Raw genomic sequence first — 23,071 nt, 5'->3', positions numbered from 1 at the left:
TGTGAGCTGTAGTTTGCTCATCAGTTACATGAGCACAATAATTCCTGGTAAGGTTGTTGAGTATGAATACTAAGTATGGTAGGATAAGTAAGGGCTACATAGTAGGTGATCAGTTAAGTATCAGATTTTCTTGTCATTCCGTATATGTAATGTAACCAGGGTTTGGATCAACAAAATGAGCCATTTCATAAATGACTGCAGAGTAGCTTTGCCATACTACCTTTGAGAAGTTTCAAATGGTTAAATTTGCTTCTTTTTAAAATGCCATTTTTTATTCTTGTTCCTATCATTTGGTTTTGGCCCTCTTTGCTAATGTTTTTGGTGGAATCATACCATTTTCTGTTGGCTTAATTTATAACTCTATTTTCTTTTTGGCTGTATGCATACTATTTCATTTCGGGACCCATTACACTGTTGGATTTTTGGCTTCACTCACCTTTTTCCCCCTTTCTCCTCTTTGGCCCATCTCCTCCTATTTCATTTTGGCATTGCTGACATAACCGTTCACGCGTATGCTGTAATTCTGCCCAACACATCTTTAATGGTGCAGTATTCCTTTTTATTCTTTTTTATTTTTCAAAATGACAAGCTTGTATTTCAAGTGTGTGAAAATGCTCTAGAACTTCTTGTTGAATATAGATTAGTTGACATTTTAAATGTTAACCACTGTTGTAGGGTTGGGTTTTAGTTTTCTGTTTCTTCTCTGCCCTTTGCGTCATGTACCTCCTAGTTTTTTTCATCAACAAAGGGTTATTGAGAATCCTCGAGTTTGTAGCCCTGTGCTGGATCTTGCATGGAGCAAGTGTAAAGAGACCCTGTACAGTCACCCTCCATTCCGTGTGTTCTTATTTTATGAAGAATTTCAGAGAATACGAATTGTCATCTTCGAGGTGCTTGACTCTAAAACAAACATGGACGCGTAGTCCAAGCAAATATTTGAATGAAGGTATGTGTAAACAGTAAACAAGTAGATACGAGCGTCATTTGCTGTAGACCAGACTTCTGGCTCCCAAGACGTTACCTGCCTTCACTGTCTTCATTTTCTCTCACTGTTGAGATGTCAGGCTCCCTTCCACATCACCTCGAATAATTGCTAGGCAGTTGTGCCACTTGGAAATGAGGTAACAGGTCCTTTAATTGGACTGGCAGTTGCACTACTTGTGATGGCATCTTTCTAGCACTGCTGCTTTATTCTCTTCATGATCTGTTCTCTTGAGAGATAAGCAGCAGGGGGTAGATAACAAGGGTTGGGGGGATCTCCGGACAAGTCGGATACAGGACCCACCTCCCTGTGAAGGGGCCAAAGGGAGATGGGGAGTCCCTCTGTCTTCTCTCTAGTAGCTGGAATGTGGTTCAGTGACCACATGAAGCCAACGAGGAGCTTAAATGCAGGAAATGTGAACTTTAAGGCAATGACCAGTGGGACCAGTGAGTGATGATTCACTGTGTGGCTTTTGCAGAGCAGAGTAACACGAGAGTCCAGTATTCCTGAGCAGACTGACTCTCTCTCTGTCTCTCTCTCTCTGTCTCTCTGTCTTTCTCTTTCTCTCCTCCCTAGATCCCTGCAAAGCATGTTTCTCCAATCTACCATTTATTATTTACCCTTCTGATGAATTGCTCTTCTATTTAGATTACCCAGGCCTCATGATATTTGGAGCCAAGAATCTGAACATAATCATCAGACAAATCAAACAACTAGTGTAGTAGAGGGACATGTCCCCACTACAGGAAGGGGTAGAATGATCAGGGGCATCTGGGTGGCTCAGTCCATTGAGCGTCTGACTTCGGCTGAGGTCATGATCTTACGGTTCGTCAATTTGAACCCTGCGTCGGGCTCTGCGCTGACAGCTCAAAGCCTGGAGCCTGCTTCAGATTCTGTGTCTCCTTCTCTCTCTGCCCGTCTGCCCCTGCTTGTGTTCTCTCTCTCTCTCTCTCTCTCTCTCTCTCTCTCTCTCTCTCTCAAAACTAACTAAATAAGGAAACAAACATTAAAAACAACAAAAGAAGAATGATCAGTGAAAATTGGACTGACAATAAAAGGACCAGCCAGAAGGAGCCAAGGTGGATCTATTAGTGGTGAGAATGGAAAGTTGTGGCTGAACATCAGAGAAGTTAGCAAAGAAACAAACAAGTATGGTTTTCATCTCCTAGGTCCTTCGAGGAGCTGGATGTGGTAGTCTGTTCAGTCCACATGGTTCTTTTCATAGTGAGAAGAAGGACCAGAAATGAGAGGAATAAAGAAATGGCAACACACCCTTTTAGGGCACGGACAAGGATCGTCTGCCCCCTGCAGCAAGGGGAACGTGTCTGGTCCACATGGAGGAGTAATTGGAATGCTTAGTAGCTGATTGAATTTGGGTCCAAAGCAAAAATAGGATGTGAAGACAGTGCAAGAGTTTTGTGCCCTGTATGTCACTTGGCTTTTAAACTGAGGCGAAATAAAATGAGATGAGAACAGTCTGCCCTCATTTCTTCGTTTTCTTAAATACTGTTGGTCCAGTTTGTGACCAGACCTTTTATATAGAAAGTCCTGCCTTCAAAAAGTGATGCGATACAATTAATTATGTTTGCGCTCTTCTACATATTTATTTTTGTATTTTGTGGTCCCTTTTCAATTGTCTGCTGCTCTCTATGTGGGAGGCAAGAGTAAGAGGCAAGGTAGGAGTTTCAAGAACATGGGGTTTTGCTCTGATCATAGCCTTTTCAACACAAGCCTTGCCCTCCCTCTGGAGTTTCATGTGGACAACTTTGTTCCAGTTTGGATTCTTGGTAAGGTCCGTCTTCATTTCCTCTGTTCCTATCAGATCCCTACGTTTCCTTGAACTTCTTGACCAAACACCATTGTTTTCTTCCTACTGGGTGGAACAGTAGATGCTGTACCAGTTTCAGTATTAATTTCCTTTCTGGTATGGTACTTCTGAGCTGGAGTGCATTAGCATTTCTTTTCAATTTTGAAGGGAGATTTGATCTCTCAGCACCCTGCTTCGGTGTCTACGCTTTAGTGATGGTTCATTGTGGCTGCTTTACTTGTAAGGTCAGGTTTCTGATGTAAATGGAAAAGCAAACAAGCAGTTAATTTTGCATGTCCCTGTATTTTGCCGTAAACATGCCTACCTCAGTGTATTGCTTCTCTAAGCGCTCCTGCTTAACATGCTTCAGTTTGTAAAGGATCGATTTGTTCGGCAGAATTATTGGTAGTTGATGGTGGGAGTGAATTTTCTCTGGTATCTACTTGAGGAAATAAATCTCACTTCTCTTTTGCCTTCCCTTCATTAACTCCATATTGTTGCCATCAAATCTTTAATAGGTATGTAAAGGATCTTCGGTGGTATTAAGATGTCAACGCTGTTTGGGGATAAAATTCAAGGATGACATCCAACGTGTCCGTTGTAGTCAAGATGCAATTCACTTATGTAGTAAATGCGGAAGGAGCATCCATGGAATAGTCACTTTACTGTAATTGTGTACAACAGTTTTACTGTAAGGAAAGCCTGCATCTTGCCATTATCCACTTCTTCACCGTAAGCAAGTCAGATCAGTATTCTGACCTCTTCCCTTGTCTGTAACATGGGATGCCTTTTTTGCCCTCCTTCGTCACCAGGCTGCATATGGGAGCGTGAATGTCGCAATGTGATAATCTCATTCCCGGCACTATCCTGCTCTGGTTTGCCTTTGCAGCCTAATTCAGCCCTTCTTCATATTATTCATGCTGAAATGAGCTTTGATTGCATGCCTTCTTATGGTGTATGTTTCTCCCCTTCTCCCCTTTGGGTTGATGCTTTCTCGAATCTCTGTCTGCACCCTCAAAACTTGACCAGTCCTCCTAGCCACACCTGAAATGCCTTCTCCCCTGTGAATTCACCCTTTTTCTTCCTAATCTGAAATAGTCTCTTAGTAATCTCTGGTACCACGTGTCCTCATCACAGGGCTGAACTAGAGTTGGTTACATATGTGTTGCTAAGTATACTAAAATTGAGGATTGGGACCCTCTGTTCCTTCTTCTTGTTTTCTTTTCTTTTCTTTTCTTTTCTTTTCTTTTCTTTTCTTTTCTTTTCTTTTTTTGTTTTCTTTCTTTTTTCCTTTCTTTCCTTTTCTTTCTTTCTTTCTTTCTTTCTTTCTTTCTTTCTTTCTTTCTTTCTTTCCTTCCTTCCTTCCTTCCTTCCTTCCTTCCTTCCTTCCTTCTTTCTCTTTCTTTCTTTCTTTCTTTCTTTCTTTCTTTCTTTCTTTCTTTCTTTTTCTTTTCTTCCATCCATCTGTTACTACACTGAACAGTGTATGGGTCCTGACTTACTGGATGGTGACCGGAGTGCTTTTGATAAATCAGACAGCCCCCACCATTGTCTGCCTCATTCTCCTCATTGTATAACGCTTTGGAGGATCTCCAGTTTCTTTTCGGCATTGCCCTTGGACATGGGTCAGGTATAGCAGTGTAAGTCACATACTACAAGTAGCTAAGGAGCAGCCATCCTGGATGGCCAGGCACTGCTTCTGCATTAAGCCCAGGGTGCTCACCATGTAGTCTGTGAGACCACTGAACCCCATACTGAGTGAGAAGAGGGACGATCTCATTCATGGGAGAATTATGAGCTGATAACACAGGAACAGAGAGGACACCTAGTCCATTCTGTGGCAATGGGTCTTACGGACAGGTGAACAAGAGTTTTCTGGGCAGTTGGCCAGGAAGTGAATTGCAGATGTACACAAGAGCCCAGGAGCCTGGTGTGCATGGAAGCAGGGGTGGCTGTGAGCGGAGCATGCAGAGAGGGTGTGGATGCTGGTGGAGATGCCCTTTGGTCAGGGGGAGATGACAGAGGCTGGGCTCCTCAGGAGACAGGTAAGCGAGTGCTGCAGAGGATCTGTTTCAGAACCAGTTGATAACATGAGAGGAAAGGAAAGTGACCAGAGTAGAGGATGGGACTTGCCTTCAACCAGCAACAGAATTACCGGGAAGCACCTAAATAGAGCCCCAGACTCTCCCTCAGCAATTGCTTCCATAGGTCTAGGGCAGGGCTCAAGACCTGTGTTTTAAGAAATAATCTGGTGATTCTGATATAGGTAGTCATCGAACTGCCCTTCGAGTAAATGAATTGTTCTTAAGAACTTTGTAAACTCAAGGAATTATAACATTTGTGCGTGCGCGCGCGCGCGCACACACACACACACACACACACACACACACACACACACACACACACTTGTTCTGGAGGACAAATCATGAATAGCTTTGTTCAGATTCTCAAAAGGAGCCATAAACTCCCAAATGTTTAAGAATCACTGAGCTAGGAGGAAAGCTTATGTGCTTTTCTTAACCTGGTACAAAATGAGAACAATGCTATGGCAGAGATACTAGAGATTGGTACCCCTTAAAAAAATGTTTTGTGATACAGGGATAGTTGGTATTTTCAGGAGCCCTACTGTAAACACATGGGGAAAAGTGCAGACTTGCCCAATTTGCAAATTGGGACTTATGTTTGGATTAATATCTCAGTGTCTCAAGAAGATAGTGTTTGGTCGATCCAGAGATTTAACAGTTTATCTGTAATAGGGTTTTTTTTCAAAAGACTTTTTTTTTCCTGACCTAATTAAATCTTCTGGTTTCCCCTGGGTTTTATTTTTTAATTTTGAAGTTAGCAGTATATAAAGTTCAGTATAATGAAGGTCTTTATTGAGAATTATTAGTAATGGTGCCAACTTTGCTCTCCTGTGGTTAAAGTCCTATCTGCATTTCTAAGATAAACATCTTTTTGAAATTTATGGAGCATATGAGAAAAAATGGATACTGATGCACTTGGATTTTACTGTTCACCCAAGCTTTGTGTCAGTAAGGCGTGCTGCTAAAAATGTTGCCCTCTCCCTCATTTCCTCCTAAACCAGTGGTGGGTTGGGAATATTGTTTATTCTGCCAAGATCAGTACTGCAAAGGGACGCAATGACTCTGGCGGGGGGGCTCTGATCAGAGATATGCTTCCCAGCGAGGGCTGAGGCTGGGCAAGGCACTGGTAACTATAGCTTGTTCTTAGCCGTGTGGTTTGGGTCCCAGAGCCCACATTTGATCATTGGCTTAAATATTACAGAGATAAAGTTGGAAGAGATAAACTGTGAACTTTCTTCTAGGCAAATTTCTGCCCCTATGAAGGGTTACTAATTCTTAAGCCTAATCAATATTATATTGATCCACAAAGGTTTTTTTCTCAATTTACGGGGTACCCAGTGCTAGGTTAGATGTTGTTAAACGTCTGTGTCCAATATGGCCAAAGGCCAACAACAATAAGCTTACTGAAGGAGAGTCCCCTAAGAAAGATCCAGGCTAGGTTTAACCAAGTGTAAAATTACACACTCAGATGCTTAAAACCAACTATATACTGACACTTTGATTAATCCCAGCAACCATGGCTTCTTATAACAAGCGTCTTATAAAAAATAATAATAAATTAAAAAGACCTTCCTGAGGGGCACCTAGGTGGCTCAGTTCGTTGAGTGACTTCAGCTCTGGTCATGATCTCACGGTCCGTGAGTTCAAGCCCTGCATCGGGCTCTGTGCTGACAGCTCAGAGCCTGGAACCTGCTTGATATTCTGTGTCCCGCCTCCTCTCTCTGTTCCTTTCCCCGCTTGTGCTCTGTCTCAAAAATAAATAAACACTAAAAAAAATTAAAAAAAATCTTCCTGAGAAGCAGAGTTCTCTAGTTTCTTGGCTTTATATTACAGTTAGGCCAATGAATAGTTTCTCCATATTATGGAGTCACTGAATTTGATATTAGCTTTTTTTGAACCTGTTCCCCTTCGACTTTTCCTGTGTTTAATGCCCTTAAGTGATTTCTACCAAATTGGAAATATTTAACATCTAGTTATTTGTATGTGTGGATTGTTTGCATGGGCCCGAACATGGTCTAAATAAATATTTTTATTGGAGTAGATGTGGTTACAGGACTGGTGGTGTGAATCCATTCCCGTATAGCTTTTGTTTGAGTTTTAGATTTTGAGCCTCTTTCTTGTAGACTTTGAAAAAAACATAAACTGATTCAGATACTTTAAAAAATATTTTTTTAATGTTTACTTATTCTTGAGGGAGAGAGACAGAGTGTGAGTGGGGGAGGGGCAGAGAGAGAGGGAGACACAGAATCCGAAGAAGGCTCTAGGCTCTGAGCTGTCAGCACAGAGCCTTACGTGGGGCTCGAACTCATGAGCCACCCAGGTGCTCCTTGATTCAGATACTTTTAGACATGAGTAAGCAGCTGCTGAGGAGTGGGGCAGGTTGAGAAGAACTTCTGTTAGATATTCTAATATCCTCCTGACAGATGGGATGTAGATCTTTTTGGGGTTGATTCGGATGTCCGTGATCCCCCCCCGCCTCCCCCACATCAGTTCCAGCTCACACAGATTTGAGAAGAGCAGGTGCCTGGTCCTGTGAATTTGTGTTCTCTGCTTTTCCTAGGCCAGGAACCTGGCCAGTCATCATGCAGATGTTCATACCTTTTTAGTTCTTCACCACCTCTACCTTGAACCTTCTCTTCTCTCTTTAAAGTTGACCTCTGCTATCCTTTTTGCTTGTATTATGTAACATTATTTTTCTTAGGTTTTATATTATAATCAGACCCCTTCCCAACCACATACCTAGATACATACCAACAGATTTTAACCTCCATCATGTTCCTGATAAAGAAGTATTAGATTTAGGAGAAGAGAGAAAAAAATAATAGAATGTAATAATCTTAGAATTTGAAAATCTTACCTTAGAGATCATCTAAATCTGAAGTTGTCAAATACTGTTAAATATTAACTTTTTATGGTACAATTCTCTTATTGCCCATGGAACACCAACATTTAAAGTAAAGGAATGTTGAATATATCAGGTTGAAGCAGGGTTTTAGGAAGGCCGGCTGTAGACTCACCTTTGCAATCTAAGGGAGTCTAAGGGTTCTGAGAGGCACACTGAAGAGCCAATGATCTGGTTTATCTGTGCTATTTTATATAGATCAGAAGTGAGGACAAGAAAGGAAAGGGAGCCAATATTTACTTATTTACTGGACAGATAATAAGTAGGATACGTAACTGGATAGGTTGGTAGGTAGGCAAATAGATGGTATAGATGTGTATATATATAAACATGCACATATATACAAAGCTTAATTCTTATAATATTCCAGAAAGTAGATGGTTTTACATATGAACTGAGGAGGAAAGCTTCTAAATGGATAGGGTTGTTACTTACCTCAGGTCTTCTTGGTGGTTAATCTACATTCTGCCCATTGTATCCCCACATTGCCAGCTGGTTGCCTCGCTCAAAACCACACACAGGCCAGGGCAGGACTGGGACCCAGACATTCTGCTTCCTGGTCCAGGGTTATTTCCTTAGACCACTTGTTGTCTTTAGTCAGTGGCAAAATAATACCTGCTAAAAAGGGAAATAGAATATTGAGTAAATAAAAAATGTTAGAAAGAAAGGCGCTTCAATTGTTTTGTCCTTCAGAAGGGTTAATATTCTTAGTTCCCTATATTTTAGCAACTAATTGGTCACGTAAAATGACTGGAAGGAAAGCTGATTCATAGCCATTTTTGCATTATATAAGTGTTGCTCTTAGCTTAGAGAATGCAGCTTCCTACTTTAAAAAATGATACAATGAACTATTCTTCAAAGTTTACTTTCATCATGGCCTGCGAATTGAAGTTTGATATTGAGTCCTTACTCACTACTGTTACATTTCATAAGTGTGAAAGATATATGGCATGTAATCATTAGCATTCTTTTTATGTTTGAAACATAAAATCAAAAACAACCGACTGAGGCATTAAACCAGAGTTCCAGTATGATACACAGAAAATCCGTATGCTTTTTGTTGACTTATGCTGAGGTCTGCCAAATAACAGCCTTATTATGCAGATTCTCAGAATAACAGGCCATGGATATTTTAGATTCTCACATCTAGTTGCTGACTCTCTGGTTTTCTTTTTATCTGGACCATTTAGGGACAGGAGGCCTTCAGGATGAGTTTTTGGTCTTTCTCTTGGCTCCTATAGCATTTTTCATATTTCTCCTTTTTAACAACTTCCTGTCCCCCAAGTTGCCTTCCCTGAGGACAAGAGCTTCTTTTTCATCCACTTTGTACTTGTTTTTAACACCCTCTCCCTTCCTCTCTTCCTCTGCCTGGCACATGAGTCGTCTGTTGAGAGGAATTGGGCTGACAGGGAGGGAGGGAGGGAGGAGGGAGAGAAGGAGATGCCATGAGTAAGATCAAAGAGTCAAGAAAGAGCTCTAGAATCAGAATTTCTTCTTCCCCTGGTGCAGTGAGAATGTTGAGTGAATAGAATCCATTAGTATTTTTTTTTCTTCAGTGTTCCTTTCCAATAAAAATACAGCAGTAATTGGTTTTTGTGCTTACCTTTGTTATAGAAAACTCCACAAAAATTCCATTAAATCCAGCAGGTATTTAATGAGTATCAGGCATCTCTCTAGGACCGAGGATACAGAGGTGAAGAGAACGTTGCCCAGACCCACGGAGCTCAGAACACAGCAGAGACAACAAACTTGCCCACAGTCGTGTTGCCATGTAGGGTAATAAAGATACCTAGAAGACTTACATATTTTGCAGTCGTGGTACATTGGAAGGAGTGCTTGATTTTATCTGTGAAAAGGAATCCGAAACAGGTACCCGGGAGAGGTAGCGTCTGAGCTGGCATTTGAAAAGCGAAGAGGAGTGTGCCAGCCAGACTCTGGAATAGGTGCAGAGATGGTGTCCCAGACATGAGACATGTGGGCAACACGGTCCTTAGAGTGAATCTACAGATGGTCAGGAATTACTGGAGCATACTATTACAGGGAAATGGTGGCAAAAAATGAAGATAAAGAAGTACACACACACACACAGTTCAAATCCAGGAAATCTCATATGTCACCTGATAACATTTGAATAGTATCCCATGGGCAGTCAGGGGCCCATGAATAATTCTAAGTAGGGAGAGACCATTTTTTGGCTGTGTGTTTTATAAAAGGTCAGCTTGCTGGTCATGTGTGGGATATACCGGGACAGGTTAGAGTCTAAATGTGAGGGAATGAGTCAAGGTCAGTGAGGACATGAGCTGAAACTAAGGTTGCAGTATGATGGGAGTAGTGGAATTGGCAAGAAAAAGATCTGAGAAGGTGTTGGGGGGGGTAAGGTATTGGGCAGAGAGGTGGTTGAGTCACATTCTTGGCTTGAACCTCTGATTTGTGGTGACATCAGCCCCCATAGGCAGTATCCACAAAAAGATGTCTGGCACCTTAATTTCCTGTTTCAGCCAGCACATACCAAACTTGGCCATGGCTTTCTTTGAGGTTCATCATCTTGTAACAGTGACTACGCTTTCAAGTGCCCCACCGAGTTCAACCTGCACCGTTTCCCTAGGAGATAAGTAATAAATTGTTCAAAAGAGTCATATCTTCTGTAGGACATAAATCCCCAGGGAGTTGCCTAAGGTCAGAATTTACCCTCGAAAATCCTATAGGGAACTTCTGAGTTGAAGACTGTTGTACTCTTTCTCAGTAAGCCTAACAGAGCCAGTCCCCAACCTTTGCCATGGGAATAGATGCTATTTCCTCGCTTGAGCACCAAATTGGAGGAGACTTGGAATTTGGACTCCTGTTGTATCAAAAAATGCAAACCTTTGGACAGGAGAATTATGCCAAGCCCATTGTGATGTGCCCTCTAAGAAAGACATGAGGAATGAAGGAACAGTGGCTGGCAGGTGGGGTGGGGGGTGCCAGTTCCTAGTTCTTTCTTCACACTCATTGGCATATGAGTGTTAGGCCCTTGAACTAAATAGAAAACTTCTCTCTTTAAATCCCCCCATTTTCATCATTGACATCATACACATTAATTGCTCCCGCGATGTGAGATTTGCATCTCCCTTTTTCATACATAGAGTATGACACACAGTCTGTGACTTGTCTGAAGCTAGAGCAAGTAGTTGACAGATCCAGGGCTTAACGTATCCTGGGTCTCAGATTCAAATTAAATAGAGTCAGTCTCACAAGTTACCAATTTTTGTTTTAGGATAATTACTCCTAATGATAGGAAATTGGAATGAATGTTTTGCCAAGAGGATATAGGAAATTATATTTACTTTTTCCTTATAATTTGATTCTACCCAATGAGCGTGATACGTAGAAAAAAAATGTTCATTGAGGGAAATACGTTGAGTTGAGTTTAGGTTAATCAGCGTCCAGTGAAAATAAACAATTGGTTGCCTGTTTTAAGCTGAATAACATGGCTTGGCTCTAGTGCATTTGGGTGAATTCAGGAATTTATTTTATCGGCTTTCCCAGATAATGATTTTGTGCTAATAAAATCATCAAGAGATGGATTTATAAATCATACTAAACTGGCAGGAGCGCTACTGGGCATAAAATGAAATGCTGTTTTTTTATTAATTTCCTGGGTTTCTCTGACCAACAACCAGGATCATTTTCTGCTTAGGATATCTGCTTCTGTTGAGCAGTTACACTTAGGAGAAAAATTACAGATCGGGGGTTTCTTAGCATGAAATTAGAGCATGGAATTCAGCACTTTGATCAAGCAGTGTTATTCTGTTGCCCTTATTCACCTGAGAGATATTTATGACTAAAAGGAGTTATTTAGAGCAGTGATCTCCAAAAGGCTTTCTCTCCACCCTTTGAGGTGTATAGTACAATCCCTTGGTGCATGGAAGAAAATATTTGAACTTCAATTTATATTTACTTTGTAGTTTGCACTTGAAAAGGCCAGTTCTGTGTGTGTCCATAATAATCTACATTATATAATTTATAAATAGGAAAACATAGGATGGTTGTGCCTTTTTAAAAAACTGATAATACCTTCTTAAAAATGTTTGAAGCCACTGATCTGAAGCAGTTTTCTAAAAATGGGCCAATGATTAGATTATTCTGGGACTTTTTTTAAAAGTGCCGATTCCCAGGGCTGCTCCCAGAAGAGTCTGGTTAAATAGGTCGGTCTGGAACAGTGGTTATCAGACATTAGTAGGCACCAGAATCACCTGGAGGTCTGGCTTGTTAAAACACAAGACTCCAGGGGCATGGGTGGCTCAGTTGGTTAAGCATCAGACTCTTGGTTTCAGCTCAGGTCAGGAACTCGCGGTTTCATGGGTTTAAGCCCCAGAGCTCTGTGCTGGCAGTGTGGAGCCTGCTTGGGATTCTCTGTCTCTCTCCCTCTCTCTCTCTCTCCCTCCCTCTCTTTCTTCCTCTCCCTCTCCTTCTTCCTCTCCCTCTCCCTCTCCTTCTTCCTCTCCCTCTCCCTCTCCTTCTTCCTCTCCCTCTCCCTCTCCTTCTTCCTCTCCCTCTCTCTCCCTCCCTCTCTCTCTTCCCCTCCCACACTCATGCTGTCTCTTTCGAAATAAATAAATACACTTAAAAACAAAAAATCACAGGACTCCACCCCAAAGTTTCTCATTTAGTAGGTTGGGGGCAGGGCCTAAGAATCTGCATTTCTAACAGGATCCCGGGTGGTACTGCTGGTCCAGGGGCCACTCTGAGAACCATTGCTCCAGTGTGGGACTCAGGACCCATGCAACTCCAAAGATGATAAATACTGGTCTAGATTTGACCGTCTTCTCCCCTAGATGGTTCCTGCAGATACCCTATCATTTTGTTTTTTCTTTCTTTCTTTCTTTCTTTCTTTCTTTCTTTCTTTCTTTCTTTCTTTCTTTCTTTCTTTCTTTCTTTCTTTCTTTCTTTCTTTCTTTCTTTCTTTCTTTCTTTCTTTCACTGCTGTTGCTATGATAGAGGCAGACCACTGTTTTTCACACTATAGTTTTCAATATTGGTGTGGACAGTAAGAGGACCAGTGTTAGATTCAGGTAAACTTGGATTCATAGGGAGTAGTTTAATTAAATCCTGTAGCAACTCTATAAAGTTATTCATTGATAAGTGGGAAACTGAGACAGATCCCTAATGATTTGGATGCATCTATACAATATTTGGGAATAGAAATGATACTGGTACCCATTGGGGTAAAAAAAAAAAGATTTTAAGATCAATAAGAAAAATGCTTGGTTGTTTGTTGCGATCAGGCCTTTTTAAAAATTAGGAATCAATAGATGGATATGAAATGAAGTATACAGTAAGTATAATAAGCCATAGACACTTTAAGAACAAGACAGCTCATTTCCTTTGAATTATATAAAACATATCCATTGGCAAATAACACTTTTTACAATAGAGCTTAGCATTAGCCATTTAAATGCCTGTGCAACGTGTAAAAACTACTTGCTGGATTAAATTACGTAGAAGAGCATTTCTATAATGCTTAGTGTCTGATTCACTAACCGTCACCGGGGCACTCAAAGTTTAAGAGGCTTTATATACTTGTATTGTTTGGCAGGCAATTAAATGTAGATGTCACTGGGATTGATTTATAAGAAGAAAGCAGTGGCTTCACTATGTTGCTGCAGGTTTGTTTCTTTAACTCTTAAAACAATTATGTATATTACAGCTCACTTTCTGTTTATCGTTTGAAGTGTATTCCTAGCCATTTACCTGACAGTTTTAAATTTGAAATAAGTGGATAGGACCACCTGAGATTACACGTATTTTAGGAAAATAGAACATATAACATTAATTTTCTTTGTGGGGTGCATTAGCACTAGTTTTCGATTCGCCCGCTCTGTAGAGAGACCCATTTAATACTTTATGCATTTGGTAAAGGCTGCCTTAAATGGGGTCATTCTGTATTTAGAACAAATGAGAAAAATGTTCCAGAAATCTCCTCAAGGAGTATTGCCATCTTTTCACAAAATAACTTTAAATGGACTGTAATTATACAAGAACTTGATTGCTAGAATATATGAGTCAATTTAACCTGTTAAAGGCAGAACAGTTCAAAATGTGTGTATATCTTAGAAGTAAGTTTATGAAATTAACATTTGATTGGCCTCTACTGGCTTCTTAGAGGAGCTTATTTGCAATGCAGTTCATGCAACAATCATTATATAAATATTACACATTGTTTACTTATTGAGGTGCATTCAGAGTAAAAATGTGCAGATTGGAAAGAATATGACCTTTGGACTCAGACATTGGGTGAACTGCTGGCCTTACATTGAACTCTGTGTGACTTTGGGCAAGATAATTGACCACTCCAAACTCCCATTTGTAAAAACTGGGATGTATCAATGAATTTCCAGGCAGGAGACAGAAACCACACAGTAATTTGAACAGGAAGAGTCTCATATAAAGAATAATTAAGTAGGGGCACCTGGGTGGCTCAGTTGGTTGAGTGCCAGACTCTTGATTTCTGTTCAGGTGATGATCTCACGGTTCATGAAATCCAGCCCTGAATAGGGCTCTGAGTGGACAGTATGGAGCCTGCTTGGGATTCTTTCTCTCTCCTCCTCTCTCTCTGCTTCTCTCCTGCCTATGCTCTCTCTCTCTCTCAAAAAATAAATAAGCTTAAAAAAAAAAAAGAATAGTTAACTGTAACAGTGGATTGGAATATAGGAGATTGGCTAGTACGAAGTAAAGTGAGCCTTAAGAATAAAGGAGTAGTAGATACGAGAGGCAGGCACTGGTCCAGGGAAGTAAGAGAGGAGTCAAGGAGGAGATCCTTCTAGAGCTGATATCCAGGGCTCAGTGGATGGTAGGGAAGTTGCTGTGGGGCCACACGGATGAAACCTGGAAAAAATGGGTCCTCTAGAGTAGCAGGGGAAGCTGTTCATGGGGGCATTCTTCTGGGGGGGCACTCCCCTCAGAACTGCAGCAGGGTGCTGGGGTAAGTTCCTATCTGCAGGGTACTGCCTACCACCGTGCACCAGTCGAGCTGGACACTGGGAAGCCTCCTGCATCGTGGGCCTGGTGCTGGAGAAACCTTGTGTGCTGAGGGGCCTTCCCTGGAGCCCTGCAATCCCCCCCCCCCCCCCCGCTGCCCCGCCTTCCTCTCAGAGTGCCTCTTCAGAACCCTCTACTGTTAAAGCTCTCTGTCTTACCCACAGGGATAGGAATGTAGTTAGAGAGCTTGGATATAGTTCTGCAGAGCAAGCAATGAGAAGTGAATTTAGAACTGAGAGGTATTAGATTGATAGCTGGCATAAAGGATATCAATGCTTGCCTTTAGGGGTTTTAAGATTAAGTAATATATGTAAACATATGCATGGTTTTGTTACGTAACAGTTTCTTTGAATTGAGACAAATGTCTCCTAGTGATTGTGCAGAGCAAATGAGATAATGACTGTGTATTGCCTTATGCAGGTATCAATGTACCTCAGAGATAAATTTGGTTTGCAAAATGTACATGTATGTGTGCTGGGTCAACATGTCATGACCCATGTGGGTCACTGTGTATAGAATTGTGGAATCATTATATTGTACATGTGAAACTAATATAATACTGTATGCTAACTATACTTCAATTATAAAATACTGCTCTAAACGATGGGCACTAACTCTTGTCAATTTGTTTTCTTTTGCCTGCTCTCCAGGCCTGGCACTTTTTTAGGACATAGGTGGTCATATGAGAGATCTTTTGAGGTTTCCTTTGGGGAAAAAGTGGACCATCCTCTCCTTTATAGCTTATGTCTTAATGATATCATACTATTCTTGGATCTACTGAGTAATTCTCTGTTACTCCAAAGGAAAGAAGAAAGATAAATTCCCTTCAATATGCAAACACAATATTTTATTTTCATAGATCAAGAATGACCTTTATAGACAACTAGTCTTGCTATCTAATTATTGCCCCCAAAAGAGTTCTACTTTTCTAAAGCAAAAACCATAATTTGTGGAGACTTAACATTTAACCAACTTATAGTTTTCAGCCATAATAAAAAATGAACATGTTCACTGATTTAGTCATATTTGTAGCTTATTCATCTTGGAATACACCAGGATGGGGCTGGGTGCTTTGTGGGGGCTATATTGAGATTGTTTTCATTGATTAAGTGGATATTACCTTGCGCTTCTTTTAAATGTGTCCAGCCAAAATTGTTGCAGCCAAATTCTGCATAGAATTTTGGGGAATTCATTACCCATTTTTCTAAAAAGCATTTATTGGGTGCCTACCATGTACCAGTTCTAGAGATTACCAAGATGACTAAGAGTTACAACCAAAATTACTTTTCAGCAGAATTCCTACTGCCTATAGGCTTTCATGCACCTTTCTTTTAGAGAGAGAGAGAGAGAGAAGGAGGGAAAGATCTGGGAGAGCTTGAGAAGAAGAGGAGGGAACAGAGAGGGGGGAAGGGACAGAGAGGGGAAGGGAGAGGGAGAGAGGAAGAGGGAGATGGAGAGAGAGACAGAGTGTGAATGATGACAACCAGCACCCCACCTGGCTTGCATCACCTTTCCTCCATCTTGTGCATGACTTTTGGTTTAGTACTGATTTCCCTCTGCAAAAGGAAAATGATTTAATTTGATCTGATAGAGGAATATGGTCCAGCCATGAGCTTTTGGGCATTAGTCCAAGTAAAGACAGTTCCCGGGAGACCTTGGCAAGTCCCTTGCTGGCCACATCCTCCTACGTTCCTGTACAGAAACCGTGTTTTTCTGAAAATCGAGGATATTTATTTTTGGAAGAGCTTCATTTCATTGCATTTTGGGAGACGTTGCTTCCTTATCACATTCTTCATTGGCCCCAGAGCACTTACTTGAAAAATCTATCAGCTCTCTCTTCTTTGCTCTTACATGGCTTCACGGAGGAGCCCACAGGAGTGTGCCTGCATGAATGCTCACGGCTCTTCACCTTCCAAGGACACACACTTCTTAATTTCCAATTAAATATTCCAGTTATTTGCAATGAAATGAACCCATGAGGGTCATTGTTATAAGAAGGACTTCAGAACTAATGATAAACAGGTACTGGTTGAACATGCCTGACCGCATGATACACATTTGCTCTCTTATTGAATCACCAGAAATGCCATGTGAAAGATGTGTCATCTGCATTTTATAGGTGGAGAAACCAGGATCCAGAGATTTCTCTAAGTGATTTGTCTACAGTCACAAATCTAGCAGTGTAAGAAGAGGGATGGGCCAGATGTTTGACCCCGTTTGCTTCCCCACTGCACAGAGCTGCCTTGAAAACCAAGATTTAATTGTTGTCTCCCTAATTGATTAGTTTAATTCAGATGTAAACACCTTAATCTCATCTCATTTTAGCTCAATAAACTACCTTTGCTATTTTTAGGGTCTCAAATCTGTTGGATGAGGCCAGTGGTGGCTCTGAAAATTGGTGTGTGGGGGGATATATCTTGGGGCAATAGGAAATTCATACTGTATCCCATTTTCCAATGGTTTGATAATCGTACATGGGTCCAGAAAGAACCATATCATACATTTTATGTTTCCTTTCAAGTGATAAAAACAGCTTCATGTAATGGGAAAGTATATCTTTGCATCAGGTTTTTGTATCAGCCTTTGGGGTTTGCTATCAGCCATGCATGCTTTTGCCTTTATATTTGGTTATATCTTCAGTGCCAATGGTGGTTTTGTAAACCAGGGCTTTAACCAGCTTCAAGTTGTTTTGTGGATGCCGATAGCTATGTTTCACTGTTCAAGATCGCACTGCAGGACTTTCATCAAAGTGCTATCTGTGTTTCCATGAGGGGACCCCGTTTCTGTCAGAATTCATGGTGGTTTCTTTCTGTCTGAATATTATTAGTGTTACTGCTGTTTGAGCTTATTCCTACAGTACCGAAGCTATTTTCTACCTCAGAATTAGGGTTTGCAACCAAGGGAAAATATTTCTCCTAGATGTTTGCATAGTCTTCTAACATTTCTTACCCCAAATTGGAAAGTTGTTAGTATTATGTGCTTTTAACCAAATCCACTTTGTTTCTGAACTTGTTAAAGCTGAGTAGGAGGGAAGTATAAATTACCAGTTGTTGTCAAGGTGAAATATTAAGTTAGTGCTGTATCTTTGTAATGAGTTTCTGTTTTCAGTGGAATGTTTAATTGACCAGTTCTGTGAAAGTTTCACAGAAGACAGTTTCCAGGGTCACTAATTTCACTGTCATGCCTGAAGCTAACAACTAAGACAAAGCTAGAAAGCTGGGAGAGACCTAAAACAGTCTGAGGTCCCTTGACTCTGCCCTGTTTAACATTTTTTAATCAGTGATTTGGAGGCAGACATAGAACGTGTGCTTATCAAGTTTGCAGATAATCCCAGTCTAGGTAGGATGACTAATACCCGAATGGTAAAATCAGGATTCTAAAAGCTCTTAACAGGCTGGAGTGAGGCATGGAAAACAATGAGATGGGATTTAGTAAGGATCCATGTACAGCCCTGAGTTCAAATTCGGGAAGTCTTATTGCAAGAGAGGTGAAATAGCTCAACAGCAGTGGTATGAAAAAAACATACGGGACTTTAGGCTTGCAGAAGCTCGGAATGGACCGCCACTCTGCCTTGACTGTTGAAAGAGCATGAGGTCCAGGGAAGCAGCCAGTTGAATTCTGGCTCCAGTACTGGGAGTCATTGTTCTGGATGAGTGCTGATAACCCTGGGACTAGCCAGAGAACACCGGCCAGGGCAGTGAAAATCTGAAAGCCTTCTGGTAGGAGGAACTGAGGGGAGCAAAACATGTTTTGCCTGGAGAAGTGAAGACTTAGAACATGACAGCTCTTTTCAAATAATCAGCTTTCCTGTGTGAGAGCGGAGACTTTTTTTCCTATTTCTTCACAGGGTACAGCTAAGATCAATGAGTATACATTTGAAGAAGCAGAGTTTGGGCCTTTTTAAAGGGGGGGGGGGTTGTCTACAAGGTAGGGATGCTTTTCTAAATTTCCTGAGTGCCTCACCGGTTCAAAGCTGTCGATCTGTCTAGAAGCTTGTAGACTTGACATAAGCATTTGGATGGAAGTTGGCCCCAGGTGACCTCTAACATCTGTCTTTACCTCTGAGTTTGTACAATTGCTATTTTATTTATCGTCTTGCTGTCAGACATAGTATTATTGCACTGCAGACATAGTGCAGTAATGTTCTTATTTTTGTGTTGTCTTGACCAGAGCCCTAATTCTCCTCATTGGCAAGTAATTGTAAGTAATACTTTTAATGAATATAACTAATAGCGTTATATAATGGACATTAGAATTTTTATAGTAATTAATATGACCAGTAAAATCACTCCCTTTTGCAACGTGAAACATTGGTGAAAAGATTTGATACCGTACCAATTCAAAGTAACAGGAGACATTGAAGAGGATGTGGGCGGGACTGAAAATCATCAGTGTGCCCCACGATGCTGAAAGAGCTGAACTGCTTTGTAAAATTGCATTTGCTTTTATTCTTTCTTTCTTTAAGTAGCTTCATTTCTAGCACCAGAAGTAAGCAGATGTTTACCGCATGGTTAGTTTTGAACTTATTCTTGCCGTTAAAAAGCGTGTAGACTGTAAGCAAATTTATAATCTGTTTCACTTTTGAGGCCTCAAATCTCCAAAGTGTTAAAGTGAAACCTATTTTTACCTTAGGTTTAGAATAATCCTTAGAGAGTATGTTTTGCAAGCTATGTTCATGGTCTCTACTGTATTTTTTCCCCCTGACATTGTGCCAGTATTGCGGTGAAAGCCTTTCTCTTTTAATTTTTTTTGGACACATCATGATGTGTTTTTATTGAAAACACATTGAATTGCCTAGGGCAACCCTATTAAAGTTTTGAACATAAGATCAATTATTCCAAATTCCTGCAAATCTGGAAAATATGAATTATAAATTTGCTCAGGTCTTAACTTTCATTGGATTATACGAACATTGGATTCTTTGGAGGGGGAACAGTGTAGTGTAGCAGTACTGGCAAGGCATGGTTAATATTCGCGATTAACACTCAGCACTTAGGGCACAGTAGGGTCAAGTTCCATTGTACCTGAGCACAAAGGTCAAATCAAATTTGGTTCAGTATCAAGTAGGTTTACAGTGACCTGCAATCATCATAGCTTGTTCCAGAGGTCTGTTTGGTGCTCACATCGCTTTTCATTGTTTTACATTTTAGGTGGTTGCCTCTTTGATGAGCCACATAGCACATGTGGATATAGTCAGGCCGAAGATGATGACTTCAACTGGGAGCAGGTGAACACCTTGACCAAACCAACTTCTGATCCGTGGATGCCCTCAGGTTTGCATGTAGTTTTAAATTTTCTTTTTTAAAACCAAGAAATTAAATTTTCTTTTTAAAATCAAAGCTTCACAGGAGTCTTAAGCACAGTAAATATTCCTTGGGTATTGGTGGAATGAGTGGGGGTGTTGGTCTTTGAGTGTGGCACTTCAAGGTGATTAACTGGTACATTCCCATTGTACCATAGTCCAATTAAGAGGACCAGTGATGATGTGCAGAGAGTTTACCTTTGTATCTCTTCCTTTCAAGTTTAATTAAAGTTTACTTCCTTTATCTTTGGGTGCACCTGAGGTAGATTAATGGGAATTCCCCAGTTGATCCTTTTCCAAGAAGTAGATATGGGAAATAGATGGATGCCTCTTCTGGCAAATGTATCTAGTGGATGGAACTCTAGCTGGGAAATCCAAACAACAAAGTCTCCTTCACAAATGGGAGACCTTGGGGAATAACTTAAATCTTGTCGCCTCAGGGGCTCACTTGGCACCAAAGATAAAATGGTGATGCACACATGTGGATACTTTTTCTCTGGAAGAAGTGCTTAATAAATTTTCCCATGAGTGAAAGACATTTGTTCCATGGAACACCAACAAGAATTCAACTTCCTGTTTTGAAGGAAGAGTAGGGAGTTGGTGGCGAATGAATGTTAATCACATTGAATTTGATCATTTTAATGACCACCCTTTTCAGGTGGTGTGTTGGACATCCTTCTAAAAGGTTAGATTTGCTGATTTATGTTACAAAGGGGTGATGAGTGTGCTGTATTCAGGATTCAAAATGCAAAACATTGTTCTGATTTGGATTTTAGATAAAACACATTTTTGAACTCTTGGTAACTGTAAAGTTCTTCAGTAATACACCCAGATGTAGCAATAATTGCATTGAGTAGGTCATCTTATAAAGGTAGCTTTTCAACAGGAAGTAGAGTTTCATGTTGTTCTTCATTAAGCATTAACAGTTAGGATGCCCACCATGTTCTTGCCCTCTCCTTCCCACGTTTAACTTCTTATAACTTCAAAGAAGGGAACACTGAGCTCCTCAGCTCTACGGCTTTGCTGGACTTCAAACGATTCTAGCTCTTGGTTATGTCCCCTCCGCTGACATTCTCCTTTCCTGTGTCTCTTTTTCTCTTGTACGTGTGTATGCTTTTGAATATGACTTGTGTTTGAAACAGTGGTATTTGATTTGTTTTCACAAATTTCAGCTTTTGCTCTCATGCTGGCCAGTGAGTGGGGAGACAGCACTTCTTGTGCAGGGATGGCCTTCCCTAAACAGGCTTTTCACCCCAGAAGGCCTTTTGGGCATTGCCTTTTCTCTCTTGAGGATCTAGCCTGTGTCCAGAGAGTTGAGGGATGGCTGAGGCCATGAGAGGGTGCTCAGGTTTAGTCCTGGGAGAGTTCTCCACAAGAGTGACTTGGGCTTTTCTCATTATCTTCTAATATGGTTTTAAAAAAAGTTGTAATTTTTCACATTAGGCAGTAGAGGTAATTATTGTGGTCCTTTAGTTTGAAGATGGTCTTGGAAAAATTGACTTTTACAGAGGAGCCCCAATACTGCAGTATCTCTTTCAGCCTTCACTGGCTCTGTTTTTGTCACATGATGACCTACACCCTTCTATAAAGGGAGGGAGAGGTATCATTTCTTGCCACCATCTTGTGCTTCACTTCTTTCTGATTTCCCACAGTAGAATCTCAGGCCAAGATGTCCAAGTTCTAAATGTAGAAAGGATGGGTTCCTAGCATAGGCCATTATAAAAATGGCAATGAAGATCAAAGACCAGTTGTATCCTGGAACAATTGGTTGGATAAATGAAAGAACAAAGAGGAAGCAACTTTGCAAACTTCTGGCTTTTGAAAGCTCTTCTTCTGCCTTTGGAAGAATGAAGTGGGGGCATTTATACATTCTGCTTGAATTTATTCTGCTTCCACTGACTAATGGAATACTTAGTCCTTTGTCACTTGAGATCTCTGAAGGTTATGCCTTCCAACTTGTTTGTCAGTTCCATCTGATTTTCGATAGTTACAAATGTGTGCCCTCAACGGCCATCCCCAAACAGAGTGCAGGTCACTGTGGCGATACTTGGGTGGTTGGGTGTCTGCGGGCCTCTGACAATGTCAGTGGGCATGGGTCCAGATGAGATTTTTGAACATTGGTAGTTGTTCCATCAGGCTAACTAAATTTTTGCTATGACATAGGATGGTATTTTTTTCCCTCCTATTCATTAAATGAACTTTAGCCATTAAAAAAAATTCCTTTGAGCACTTTGAGTATAGGCTAATCATGATGCTGATTACTGTGGGGGATGAGAGATTATAAGAAATGAGTCTTTCTCTCTAGGAACTTAGGTGGTTGGGAAAGAGAGTTACAAAAATACAATTAGGGAACAATCTAATTGTATTTTTATATAATTGAGTGTTGTATAGACTCGCAGCGTTTTAAGAGCAGCAAGCCCTTGTGGACTGGTGCTCCGCTGACCTATCTGCCTAAGGTGAGAAGATAAATTCTTAATGAAATTTTATCGTTAGAAATTAGGAAACATCATCTTATAAACTTTGCAGATAGTGTCCTAAGGTATGGATTTTAAAACAGAGTTTCCCATGTGTTTAGACCTTACAGCCATGACCTGCTTTAAATGCTATTTAAGTTGCAAGGGTTTTCTTCTCCTCCTTTTGCTTTAATGTGTATAACATGACTTATCTATTTCAAAAACAAATTCCAAGGCTGGCTCTCTTACACTAAAACAAAATTAGTTTTATGAATTTGTCAGTGTAAGTGGGTGGCAAAATCAGATACAACCAAAGCTTCCTGAGGGTTAATTTCTTTAAACCTTTGACTCAAAATATTCTTGGACTGGGGGCACCTGGGTGGCTCGGTCGATTAAGCATCTGACTTGCTTTCGGCCCAGGTCACGATCTCACGGTTCCTGAGTTCAAGCTCCATGTCGGGCTCTGCACTGACAGTGCGGAGCCTGCTTGAGATTCTCTCTCCCTCTCTCTCTGCCTTTACCCC

The 23,071-nt window shown here is 40.9% G+C and overlaps 1 protein-coding gene across 5 annotated transcripts in view; it reads left to right on the top strand.

Moving 5' to 3' along the window:
- Positions 1–23,071, top strand: part of PTPRM (protein tyrosine phosphatase receptor type M) — a 791,703-nt gene that overhangs the window by 176,174 nt on the left and 592,458 nt on the right. For all 5 annotated transcript variants that reach the window (XM_019418445.2, XM_053902396.1, XM_053902395.1 and 2 more), the window contains exon 2: positions 19,943–20,065. In XM_019418445.2, the coding sequence (XP_019273990.1) occupies positions 19,943–20,065 (123 nt within the window). The remainder of the gene's footprint in view (positions 1–19,942; positions 20,066–23,071) is intronic.

This window comes from Panthera pardus, unplaced genomic scaffold, assembly GCF_024362965.1.
Source record: "Panthera pardus isolate Hobbes unplaced genomic scaffold, ASM2436296v1 HiC_scaffold_15, whole genome shotgun sequence".
Taxonomy (NCBI): Eukaryota; Metazoa; Chordata; class Mammalia; order Carnivora; family Felidae; genus Panthera; species Panthera pardus.
This window is presented reverse-complemented; position numbering and strand designations above follow the sequence as displayed.